Source organism: Stegodyphus dumicola, chromosome 8 (genome assembly GCF_044657685.1).
Source record: "Stegodyphus dumicola isolate Sdum_Otavi_A_Nest chromosome 8, ASM4465768v1".
Lineage (NCBI taxonomy): Eukaryota > Metazoa > Arthropoda > Arachnida > Araneae > Eresidae > Stegodyphus > Stegodyphus dumicola.
Genome location: NC_140775.1, coordinates 153411670 through 153425120, shown reverse-complemented (window position 1 = coordinate 153425120; position 13451 = coordinate 153411670). Strand labels below are relative to the sequence as shown.

Below are 13451 nucleotides of genomic sequence, written 5' to 3'. Positions count from 1 at the left end.
TTTTAAATTATTTCATTTCACATAGTTATGAATAACTGTTCACTGCATATTCTGATGAATGAAATATATGCCTGGCTGTTGAATTATACTATTTCACTGCCACAAATATGGGTACACTGTTGAAGAGCATTATTGAATAATCATCATCTGTAAATAAACTTCATCAAACTTAAGATTCAAACTGTCAGTAAAATTAATAGAGTGCCACTTGAAACAAAACTTTTTTTTTTTTTTTTAAATTTTCAGAATGCAATGTTTATGTTAGATAAATAAATAATGTGCCTGTAAGGATAATTTAAATAATGTCTTTATTGTTAATATTATTTTGACAGAGCAAGAAGAATCACAAAGTCCATTTCTCAGACAAGGAGAAGAAAGGGCACATCAGCCCTTATGGCTGCCCCATGTATCCGGACATGAATTGCTTTCCTTCAATCAAGCTGAAATCCCTACCACAAGAGCCTCTGAAGACTGGGGAGCAATATTACGCAGATCTTGCTGGAAATATAAAAAAGGTAAAATTTTATTGTATACCTAAAAAGTTTGCTTTATTTTTGTCATAATAAACAGGCTAATTTATCATATATAATTTAAGACAAAAATTAATTCATTTAATTGTTACACATATGATATGTTTTGTTTCCTTGTTGCCCCTGAACTCGTGTAGTACAATAGACTCCCGATTAACAAGAGTAATACTGGGGATAGCATGCACAGTTAACACAAAATTACATTGAATTTGAAGAAAATAAAAGAAAAACAAAGGAAGGAGAAATAACCTGTTTTAAATAACATCAAAATACTATTAAGAATTGACCAGTATGTCTAAGCAGTTTAGTCTGGAAAATAAGATGCCTTAGTCTAATCAGGATTCAAAGCAAAAGGAATATAATGGAAGAATAAATACCATCAGAAATGTAGAATCTTATGTTATAAATGGTATTAACCCTCCAAGCGTTACAGCTTTTGCCCTCAAATTTCAAAGTTCCTCAAAATGCCATGAATAAATGGCATGTTCTTGATTATAATTAAAAAAAAAAAAAAAAAAAAGACTCTCTAATTTTGTACCTTGATTCCTTTCCTTTACACAACCAACACAAAATCCGTTAAATTTAATACTGGCAGGTATTTTCATGTGTAATGTATATGAAAGCCAGCCTTCTATACGGAATTTTCCGTACGTAATGCTGAGAGGGTTAAAGAACAATATTTGCAAGAGAACAATATCATTAAACTTGCATGAAATAGTTTCTTTTTATTATCTTATATTATTAAATATTAAATATATCTTATATTATTAAATATATATAAATGTTCTTATATTATTAAATAAAAGAGGTTTCTTTTTATTACATTATCCTCAAGCCCTGCTAAGTAATCAAAAAGGCAACTGTAAAGCAAAATTACTTAAAACTGATCACCAGAAAGAAATACTAAACTATCAAATAATCAAAGCCAAAAATAATGTGCATAGGGTGGCATAACTTGATAACAGTCTGAAGGAATAGCAAGCCAGGGTTAGGGTGAAAGGAGTTACTCAGATCTTGTTACTCAGAGCCAGATAAGACCCTAAGCTATTTGAAATATGGGGCCCTGAAAGAGGTTATCATATCTAGCAACGGTTCCTGCTAACTATTCTGAGAAACGAGATTCAGGTAGCACTCGTTTAAACAGGAGGATTCTTAGAAAAAAAAGAGCTTCGCTTGAAGTGAAGTCCCACCTAGCTATGGAAACGAAGTAGCGGCTATGCAGGATTTTTTTAAACTTGGCAGAAAATATTTTGGCTGGAGCTGTGTCCCGCGTAGAGAACAACCAATCAAACAAAAGTTCTGCTTCTGAAGTATCACATGATCTCAATCTGAGTGATAATCGATTACTATTTGGTGTTCAAGTCTTTGTAGCAAGTGAAAATGGTAACCTAGCTATGTGGGTTTCCTGGAAATGTGTGGGTTCTGAGAATTGTCCTTATTGACGTCAAGTCCCGCGTAGCCAAAACATAATGTGATTGGGACCTTATATGTCTCTTATAATATATTTTAATACTAGTTATACTATATTTTAATTTTTGGGGGTCCCCCAAGAAAGTGGAGGCTCTAAGCTATAGCTTGTGAAGCTTATATGTAAATCCGGCCCTGTTGTTACTTACTGTTGGGGTTTAGCAAGTGCTGACTTAATGGTATTACGGATTTCTGGGCAAACCATATTATAATATTAAACATATATTTATGCTTGTAGGGCCTCTGGAGCTCTCGGACAAATGCTCAGCATGCCCATTGGTTAAGATGGCACTAGGCCAACCACCTGCTGTTTGATTTTGTTTACATTATTCTTGCACTTATGTAGCAGCCAACACGAATACAAAATTAATGGCCTGATTTATTTTATGACTGAGCAGTATACTTTTATCAGATAATTTACATGTATTATAATAATGTTTACATATTCAGGATCAAGAACAGTTAATTTCAAAACATTATATCATCATCTATTATTAACTGTTGTTACTCCAGCACTTTTCCTTTTTGTACTTAACAAATGTTAACATTTATTGTAATGCAAACAGTTTTGTATTATTGCGATGGTTGTGATTATAATTTTTCCATTAATTTTCAATAAATAACATTTGTTTAGATGGGGTTTGATTAATCCACTTAATTAGAAGCCTACTGTTATTTATATCTATGTTGATGATGGAAATTAGACAAATTTTTCAATAGAAGCAATGTTAAAATAGAAGCATCATACTAAATAATTAATTTTTACCAAGAAATATACAAGAGTAATATATTATCATCAAGATTAAATGATTTTCACCATACTTTAATGTGAATAAAATTAAAATTTATTACAAATGAAGAAAATAAAGGTGTTCTTTAAAAAAAGGGGGGAATTAAATTTTTTTTACAGATGAAATGTTTTTAAAAAAATATAAATATTAGGAATATTGAGGATTAAAAATGTTTTTTCTCACAATTTGGTCAAAACAATATGAAGCCATAAATGTTTCATTTTACATTATATGAATCAAAACTATTCAAAAATAACAAATCTTTGATTACTTTTATTGTTCATTTTTGAGAAAAGAACGTTTTATAAAATTGCATTCTTAAAAAAAAAAATTATAAATGCCTTTAAAAAAGAAAAATTGAAAGTAAATGCTTCATAACATCTTGCAAATTTTTCATTTTTTAAATTTCGCAATGCAAAACTTTATTGCCTTAAATTTAATTCTTTATAAAAATATTTAAACTACTTCAAATAATTGAAACTATACCTTCTTTTCTTAACTACCTTCTAGAAGTTCCTATATAACTCAAGATTTCTACAGAAAATAAAGTTTATAAAAGTATATTATACAAGGAGTATCTATAAAATAACCAGACAAATTTTATAAAGAAAAAGAATATTAACCTTCAAATAATTTTATTTCCTTCAAAATAACCGCCAGAGGACTTTATGCAGTTTTTCAATGTTCAAGGCAAAAGAATTAACCATTTGCAAAATAAGCATAACATCTGAGATGTTTTCAAATTTCTGCCCTTTCATTGTCTTAAGCTTCAGAAGAAGGAAGAAAATCAGATGGAAGATAATTCAGAACAATATGGTGGATTATTTATCACTGCGACTGAATGCTTAGATATTGTACAGATAATGCTGTATGGGGCTTAGCATTATTGTTTTAAAAGAGCAACATTGCCCAGAATAAAAAAATTCCTTTCTATCTTCCCTTATCCTGTTTCCCAATTGCAAAAGCACCTCCTCGTAAAAATACTGATTAATAGATTGATATTCAGGGACAAACTCATGGTGAATAAGCCCTTTGTAATCAAAAAATGTAATCTGCATTACCTTAGTCTTTGATTTCAAAATCCATGCTTTTTTGTAAGGGAGAAGACAGTCCTTTACCCTGTGCACTTTGTTTTTTTGTTTCTGAGTCGTATTGTAGACACCTGGCCTCATCTCACACTATGATACACTTTCAGAAATTGTTGCTCTGTCTTGAAGTCATCAGCAAATCTTCACAGAATTTTTTTTTTTTTGGGGGGAAGGGCTGTTCTGTCCAAATCCGAGGTATAAATTGAGCACAAACTTTCTTCTTCATTTTCAGATTTTCAATAAAAATTAACCTAAAGCTTTCTTTGCTTATCCCAAGCATGATTGAAGGTTGCTGAATTGTTATATATCTATCAACTTAAATCAAAGAACAAATTTTATCCACATTTTCCTTATTCTTTGAAGTTGAAGAGTACCCTATCTTTAGTTCATCTTCAGTGCTTTTGAGCCCACACAAGCAATTGTATCTCTCATACAATCGTGTTCTTGATGATGATGCATCACCATGTACTGTTAAAATCATATCTACCATTTCGATAGCAGATTTACTAAATTCGTTACATATTTAATGTTATAACTTTCTTCCATCCTGAAGCAATTTTTTTGGTACAATATCTTCTTAGTAAATGAAAATGACTCTGATGTTTTGATATGCAAATGATGAAAAAACCAGTTTAAATTAGCTTTAATAAGAGTCAAGATATCACTCTGTTCACTTTTTAATTTTATCGCTTGGTCTTTTAATTCGTATGGTTACTTTATGGGTGCACCTTGTATGTACATTTTGGGTACATAGTATTTTCTGTGACTGTTCTTATGGATCATTTTTAACATAAAAAAACAATGTAGTTAATTTTTATATTAAAAAGCTTTTATGTATAAATCTCCTAACATAATGTTTAGTTTAACACTCAAGGGAAACAGAATATAATATATGTATCTTACATCATGTTGTAATTTTTGGCAGTTATTCAAATTATTATTAAAATTAGAAATTCATTATAGAAAAGGAAATATTTATAATACTTTATGGGAAAAGCAGAGGGGAAAAAAGGGTGTTGAACTGATCAGTTTTTTTCAATACATCAATCAATTATTACAATTTTAGATTTCTTTTGATTTGCCCTGATGAATACAGTGGTTCGGATTATTAGTATTGTTAACCACTAAAAAATCTCAGAGAAGACTTGGCTGTTTGTATCTTTGCAGCAGAGGCACTTAAAATACACAATGAGCTGAAAGACCTCTTGAATAATTTGGTAGTAGAGAAAGAGGAGTGGGAGACCATTGGATTTTCCTTCAAAATTGATAGAAACAATCCTACACTCTGTCACAATAAAATTTGCAATCTTGTTATTGTCAGACAAGTGAGACTGATCACAACAAGTTTCAATACAAATAACTTTATTTTTTGCTTCCTAGCATAATTATGGATGATTTATTTAAATATTGTTTTACCATTCTCATATATGTTTTAATCATATGTATTTCTGTTTAAAACTGCTCTTGTTATCTATAATAAAATGCCTCATGAAGAAAAGTGGTTAAAGACTATGACAGTGTTAATTAAGCACTATTTTTGATACTATGATTAAAATATTTCTCTTAAATTATTAAAGTGTTAATAATGTAAAATTTATAAACTATTTCTCACATATTAAGAAGGCAAATAGAAAAATTAATATTGTCTTTAAACACCTATGACTGCTATCTAAGCAGTCAATATAATTGGTCTCTATTTTCACAACTGAAATATTTTCTTGTCATTCTAGGGTCCTCGAGGATTTGGATACATGTGCTATTGTGCACCTTTTTTTAATCATGTTGAAAAGAAATTAGATGCTAATAAGAAGGAGCTACTAGAGCACATAGACAGCAGGAATGAGGATTTAAAGGCAAAAATTACTCACCTTGAGCAAAGGACTCATGATCAGCTTTTTAACTTAAATCAAAAAATGAAGGAAAGTCTAGCCATTGAGAGAGGAGACTGTGCTGAACGCATAGATCGACGACTTTTCAGGGAACGCCGAGAACTGGAACAGCAACAAGAAAGCTGCGTCCGAGCTCTTCAGAATGAAATGAAAGCTTGGCTTCATAAAGGTCAAAATGGTGTACCAACAAATGGTGACCATCAAAATTCAAATGTTAGAAATGGAATATATCATGCCCATAATGGCAACATACCTCTTATGAGGTCTAAATCAGAAGACTTACTTTCTGAGACAAACAGCAATCATAACAGTGTATCCTTATTGTCCAGTACTGTCACTGGTGTATCTCGTTTTACGAATAATAGCAACTGCAATAGGACTTATTTAAATCAAGCACAGTGTGGCACAAAACCAAAAGTGAATTCTCATGTGCCAAATGTTTCACGACTAAAAATGAGATGTCTAGGATACCCTGAATTGAAACGTGAGAGTAGAAGTGAAGGTGATTTAACCAGTTGTCATACAGAAACAACTGATTATAATACAAATCGACCAGCTCTTCAAGCAAATGCTTACTCAATTCGTTCTTCCTGCACTGGTTCTGGAGACAAACATACGAAAGTCCAGGCAAATTTCCATTCTGATTATACAACTCCTCAGTTATCTAGAGATAAATGGAATAGAAAAGAGGAAGTCAGTGGCTTACTTTGGAGAAGTGAGCATCGTGCCCAGAAGTCTCTAGGTATTCGAAATGATCAGCAAGACACTATATCAGGTTTTCAATCAGACGCATCCAAAAGCCAAACTAATTATGTGACTGTAAGACCTTCTTATTGTACAAATATTAACTCTGATCAAAACAGGCATTTAGCTACAGATATTATAAAGGCAGACTTAAAAACTCAGACTCGAACTCATCCAAATGGTTTACCATCTGTACAAAGCAGAGACATTACTTCATCATATAAAAATCATGCAAGTATTGCAGATGACAGGAGCAATAATGTGCTGTCTGCGCCATTAGAAAATGATGGCTCCAGTTTTGTATAATTATATTTCTGCATATATTATGTACAGAAAATAAATTATTTTTTCTCCTTAAAAACATTTTAATACAAATATACTTTTGCACAAATTATCAATACATAACACTCCCCCCTTTTTTTTAGTGATTGCACATACAAGATATATTTTAGTGTAACATAACACAAGGGCCACATTTTCAAAAACTTCCACTTGAATTCAATATTTTAACTCTCGGTGTACTGCCCGATTCTGATACATTCTGAAATATGGCCCCCTCTATCTTCATATAGCATTCACTTCTTTATAAAAAAATAGTATAGTGTAGGAAGTTTAATAGTTTTTTTAATTTTTATAAAACATACAATATGGCTCACACGATTTTAGTGTGCATGGAATAAAAATATAAAAATACACTGGATCTTTTTGATTTTGATAAATATACAAGCTAACTAATGTGTACAGATAAATACTATTACTTGTACTCACTTATTACTATTATTATTATTATTACTTTAGTATGGTAAACTTTGAACCATGACTCTAAACATAATCCAACTTCAAATTCTTCACACCAAATGTGGGGCCCACCAGCGGCCGAGGGTAAAGTCGCTGAACACTGGTAGTTCGGTCCAAGGTTCGAATCCCGCGAACGGGCTGGCTGCATGGGCGTTTTCATGGTTTTCCCATGTGTAACATGTATACGAGCCATTTTCCCTTAGAAAGTCCTCCACGAAGGCATTCCTCCCCTTAGGCAAATAGCCATCGAGGCTTTGCCATAATCACCCACACATACACACACATCAAATGCGAGTCTCTTTATGTACTTTTTCTCCATTGTTGTCTTTTTTGGAGCAACATACAGCACATTGCCTTCTCGGTTCCTTTTTTATAGAATTTGGTGGTATGTGGTTTGCAAAATGCCTTCCAGCAAGGTGAATCAAGTTCACATTATCATCACAAGATTGTACCGATAAGCATATAGCAGAAAAGTATTTGTTAAAGATTTCCTCGATCACAGCTAGTGCTAGCTTGAAATCAAGAAGGGATTTTTTTCGTGTTTGTTATTTTTCTATATATTATATATAAATTCCACATTAATCCAATATATGGACACATATTTTCTTGTAATATTCACAAAGTTGTTTTCGGGTACCAGGGTCATCAAGTACTAGATACTTCAACATCTCCTGATAGCATCTGTCGACACTACCCATTGTAATGTTATAATCATAAATCACTTTTGGCTTTAGTTTTTCTTTTCCCGTCCCTGAATACATTGATACAGATGACGTATCATGAAAAGAGCTAAGCATATTTAGGATTTTCTTACCATTCCACAATGAAAGAAGCAACAGCATCGATCATGTTCAGCTGTTAAGAAACAATAGTACTCCCTTACAACGATATAAACCTGTAGTGCCATCTAAGTGCAAAACAAAATGTGAAATATGATTAATATAATATTCTCAGCCTACATGGAGAAAAAGTGGGATCCGTGTTGAAAATAAGAGAAATACACTTATCTATGCTATTTTCATGCAACTTGTATTACGAGATGCATTTCGTATCCTGTAGAAATCACAAGAGCCATACACTGAAGGTTAAAAACGATTCCTATGCACATTCCGGGGGGGGGGGTTACTATGGTTATTCAGGCACTCTCTTGTGTTACCCAATTATGTCAAATGTACAGCTATTTTAAAAGCTTCTGATGAATAAAAATTTAATTTTTTTTTTTTTATTGGAAACAGTTTCTAAATTTTGACAAATCAAAGACAACATTTCAGTTTTGATGTAAATTAAAGATAAAAAGTTTCCTCTAAATAAATTCTGAAATGAGATCTAAAAGCAAACAAAGCAGAAATATGTAGCTATAAAATCTGGCTTTGGGAAGAAAGGGAAGTACATTCTCAGCCCATGATGTTTATGGTCACAAAAATAATATAGTCACTTTATAATTTTTAGGGTTTCTTAAGAAGTTTTTTTAATGCCTTGTTATCGTGAAAACAAACTAAGTATTAGAAATTTCAGTTTGATCACTCTTAAATAAAAATAATATTTAGATGAGAGAGTGGAATTATATTTTATGTAAGTTCTGGCTAGTTACTTTTTGTTTAATTAAATGATATTTTTATTTCAATTATACTAATAAATATGATAAAAGCATAAAAAGATGCTTTTCAATTATGCATTCACTGTATCAGATAGTTGTAAAAATGATATAGTAAGTCAATTTTAGTACTTTATTTTTATTGGAATCGGAAAACCTCACACAACAAGATCAACAGCTGAAGCTCTCTGAAGAAGATTTAAAGGTCCGGAAATTAATTCTAGGAAACAAGAACCATGGGCATAAAAGAAAAGCACCTACTTCTTGGTTAGACAGTAAAATGTGACTAAGTTTTTTTTTTTTTTTTTTTCCACAATGGAACTTCTGTATCACAGGTACAGACATAAGTGTGCAGGACACCAGAATTTCACCATAGGCCATACTTTTGTATCCCAGCAAACTATATTCAAAAAGCTTAACCCTCCGAGCGTTACGAGTTTAGCCCTGAAATTTCAAAGTTCCTCAAAATGTCATGAATAAATGGTAATTTCATGATTTTAATTAAAAACTGACTCTCTCATTTTGTACCTTGATTCCTTTTCTTCCAATATACATCCAAACCGAAATCAGATACACTAAAAGCTAGGAGAAATTTTCATGTATAATGAATATAGAAGTCAGCCTTCTATACGAAATTTTCCGGCCGTAACACTCAGAGGGTTAATGAGTAAGGCCAGAGAGCCAACGATTTATGTTTCTCTGATTTCACAACAGACAGCCCACCTAAACCAGTACACCGAGAACACCAGGGCTAAAGCCTACAGCAAATGGCCTGCATTACATTTGATGAATAAAGGTTCAATACATTAAAAGGTTTAATACATTAACACAAGCAATCAACAGCACAAAATATCCCCCTCAAATATAGCAATTGCAGCAATAAAAATGAAAAAATAAGTGTCATCATGATTATTAGTAGATGTATTACCCATGAAGCATTTACCAGCAGATGTGTCTACTCATACACAGTGGCGTAGCTAGGGTGGGGCAAGGGGGGCCATCTGTCCCAGGGCGTAGCATCCAAGAGGTGCCAAATTGATGCTACGAAATTTTTTAATGAAATATTTTCCCTTCTTGGCACACAGAAAGGGACGCAAATTCTTCAGTTGTCCCAGGGCGCTGGAAACTCTAGCTACGCCCCTGCCCATACATAATGGGATGTAGTCATGAATCTGCTTACAGTAAGTTTGTATATAGAGTACATGGATCTGACATTCTTTTTATGAATGTTACCATATTCCTACCTACAGAAAATTTAGGTAAAGGATTTCTTGAAAGCACTGAGTAAATAAACTGATTGATTAAATCCGATTTGTATCAAACAAAAAATTCATTAGACAACCTCAGAAGTGTTGTTGCAGGAAGAAATTCTTCTCCTAGAGATCTCAGTATCTTGAATATCATATTGATAGATGAGTAGAATTTATTTCCTGAACTCTAATTAACCATCCATCTGAGAACATGAAATCATGCTGTGAAGTTTGTGTTCAAGTAGGGGGACCTTAAATTTCCTATCAATGTGAAACATCCGCATTTGTCTCTGAGCTATTTTTTTTTTATCTAAAATTTTATTGTCATACACCATTTTAATTTTATTTACTTCATACAAATTATTGACAGTATGACAGAAACTTTCATCATTAGACCATGCTAAAAAATCAGATTCTAAATCAAAAACTTCACAAATATTTATAAATTTTTATTTCTGGAATTACAGATTTAAATTTATCTACAAATGTAAGAACTTATGATTAAAAACAAAAAAAAACTCCTTTTACCTAACAGATTGTAAATTATTCAAGTTTCTCTGGAGTCCATGGTACTTTATAATTTTCAATAGGCAATGACTTGTAGGCTTCCATTTTTAGAGGATAATTCCCAGTTCCTGTGACTTTTCCAACTGATTTAATTATAACTCGATGAACATCAATGAGCTGACTGTTATCAGGATTATAGCCTTTAACTAGATCAATTTCATCTCCTATACTAACCTTAAAAAATAATTAAAATATTGTAAGATGTCAGATATAGCCTTAAAATATAAAAATTCTCAGTTATTTCATTTTTTTTAAAGCTAAGTAGTGCATACAGAAAAGCAATATATGGAACATAGAAAAATACACTTGAAAAGCTATTTTGTATGAAGAAATACTGCTTATTCCATCATTCAATAATATTTCACTTGTACTATATCAAAACGATAGATTAAAAAAATATACCTTTTGATGCTGTCTTTCTCAATAACGGAAAGATTTCCTTAACCAAGAAATACAATTTTATTTCCTTTATGAAGTGATATGATATACTATTGATGACAATATGTATTAATATAAAAATATTATAGTCTCAGTTGCTCAGTACCACCTACATGACATATATTAAGACGAAATTAGGGCTGTTTCCTACAGAGTACTGAAGTCAAAGTTGAGGTAATGTTTGCAGTTATACATTAGGCAGATGCTTTGCTATTAAATCACATCTTGAGTTATACAATCGAAAGCAATTTTGATGAGGCTGATTACCTTAAAATCACATTTATTAAGAGTTCATAGGCAGGTTGAAAAATGAAAAAAAAAAAAAAGTAAGCCTATTTAGAATGGCAAATAAGTTGCTTACTTTAACTACAAAGCTTGCTAGAGCTTTCGATAAATAGTACACTTGCGTTAGCAATTACAGGCCCTCTAATAAGATTTCATAAGAATGAGATAAGATATATATAATATATAGATTTATTTACACACAGCAACTGATATTTTAAACTACTTATTTACTATGTGGGAACTTAAATGTGGCCTTCATGATTTATCCCTTTGCACAAGCCCTAGTTCTGATAAAATTTTACCCAATTTCTAGTTAAACTTAATGAAACATCAGTGGTGTTACTTAAAATTATTACCTCATTTTGACAGATGGTCTTCCAAGCAAATAGTAAAAAGTTAAAGTGATTGTATTCCTCAAGCTTGGTAAAAATCCTGTTAGATAGCCAAGTTATTAATCTATCTCCTTCACCAGTATTTACATCAAATTAACAGAATGTCTGACTGCTAAAAGACTCCATTTTATGTGGACAGATATCATTGAATTTCTGGAAAAAAATATGGAACGGTGTGGAACCAAATTGCCCGACTTACCCAATTAATTAAACATAGTTTCCAGTACTATATATCTATCTTAGCATTTAGAATAATTGTAATTGATTTGATGTATTTATAAATTAGTAGTCAGTAGTTAATAAAATACCTCCCATATATTAAGTTATTATTAATTAAATGTAACTGAGGAAACTATTATTAATCAACTGTGAAAAGTAAAATGATAGCACAGTAGAAAAAAGAAAAGTCTTGCAACAAAAGAAAATATGAACCAGCCAGGAAAGACAGATTGGTGGCTATATTTATTAACTTTTAAACTGACTTTGATATGGTGTGAAGAAAAGAATTCTACATGAAAATGTGTGGAAATGCACAAAATTGGACAAATTTTATTTTTCAAACAATGACTTCTTAGAACCAGGTTCAGTGGTTCAGTGTCTCCTTTTAGACAAATGATTCAAGCACAATTGAGCATAATTCAATTACAATGTAACTGATTTATAATTAAATTACAATGTAACTGATTAATAATTAAATTACAATGTAACTGATTAATAATTAAATTACAATGTAACTGATTAATAATTAAATTACAATGTAACTACAAATATAAGTACCGTATTTGACGGCATATAAGACGCATCCTTATTTAGACGGCCACACACAAGGAATAAAAGTTTCAATAGCGTGGTTTCTTTTAGTTCTCACGTTTCGTAAAAGCCAAATAAACAATTATTGAATGCAATTACCTTCACGTACAAGACTGTGTCCTTCACATATAAGACGCAGGTAACTTTTTTGAGACCAAATTTAGGAAAAAAAGTGCGTCTTATATGCCGTCAAATACGGTAATTGAATTACAATGTAATTACTTACACTGTTATTGCAATTACTTATACTTCCAACGTAATTATAAGTGCAACTACAATAAAAGCAATTACACTGTAATTGTAATCCTTTATTATAATGTAACCATCATAAGTCCAATTACAATATAATTGCAATTGCTATTTTAATTACATGATTTGTAATTACAACTGCATCACAGTTACACCTACAATAAAATTAACATACAAACTGCAAAAAATTAACATACAAACATACTAAAAATAACATACAACATACAAACTGCAAATTTTAGTAATGGTATTAACTATGAATTAGGCCTTTATTAAATACAATGCATATTTGAAACAGTTAAAATAAAAAATAACAATAAAAAAAATCTGAATGCTTTTAGATTTTATGTTATGCCCAAAGGGGTGTTTTTTCACCAGTTTGTATGTTACCTTTATTTATTAAATATCATGTTCTTCCCATTTATAGCCACAGTTATAATTATCCTGTATATGCACAATAACTAGAATTCAAAATTTGTCAGTACTTTTGGTTTATTACACCTTGAGGGAAGCACATTATTTTTACATATGATATAAAATATTGCCCTCCGGAAAAGTA

The 13451-nt window shown here is 31.3% G+C and overlaps 2 protein-coding genes across 6 annotated transcripts in view; one reads left to right on the top strand and one right to left on the bottom strand.

The window, feature by feature from the left end:
• dgo (ankyrin repeat domain containing protein 6 diego) overlaps nt 1–6854 on the top strand; it is a 267914-nt gene extending 261060 nt beyond the window's left edge. For all 5 annotated transcript variants that reach the window (XM_035350579.2, XM_085822603.1, XM_085822602.1 and 2 more), the window contains exons 11-12: nt 333–515; nt 5607–6854. In XM_035350579.2, the coding sequence (XP_035206470.2) occupies nt 333–515; nt 5607–6815 (1392 nt within the window). In that variant the 3' untranslated portion in view covers nt 6816–6854. The remainder of the gene's footprint in view (nt 1–332; nt 516–5606) is intronic.
• LOC118184417 (uncharacterized) overlaps nt 290–13451 on the bottom strand; it is a 43706-nt gene continuing 30544 nt past the window's right edge. Inside the window, exons 4-5 of the mRNA XM_085822604.1 lie at nt 10680–10892; nt 290–498 (exon numbers count right to left, since the gene is read on the bottom strand). Of these exons, the coding sequence (XP_085678730.1) occupies nt 10695–10892 (198 nt within the window). The 3' untranslated portion in view covers nt 290–498; nt 10680–10694. The remainder of the gene's footprint in view (nt 499–10679; nt 10893–13451) is intronic.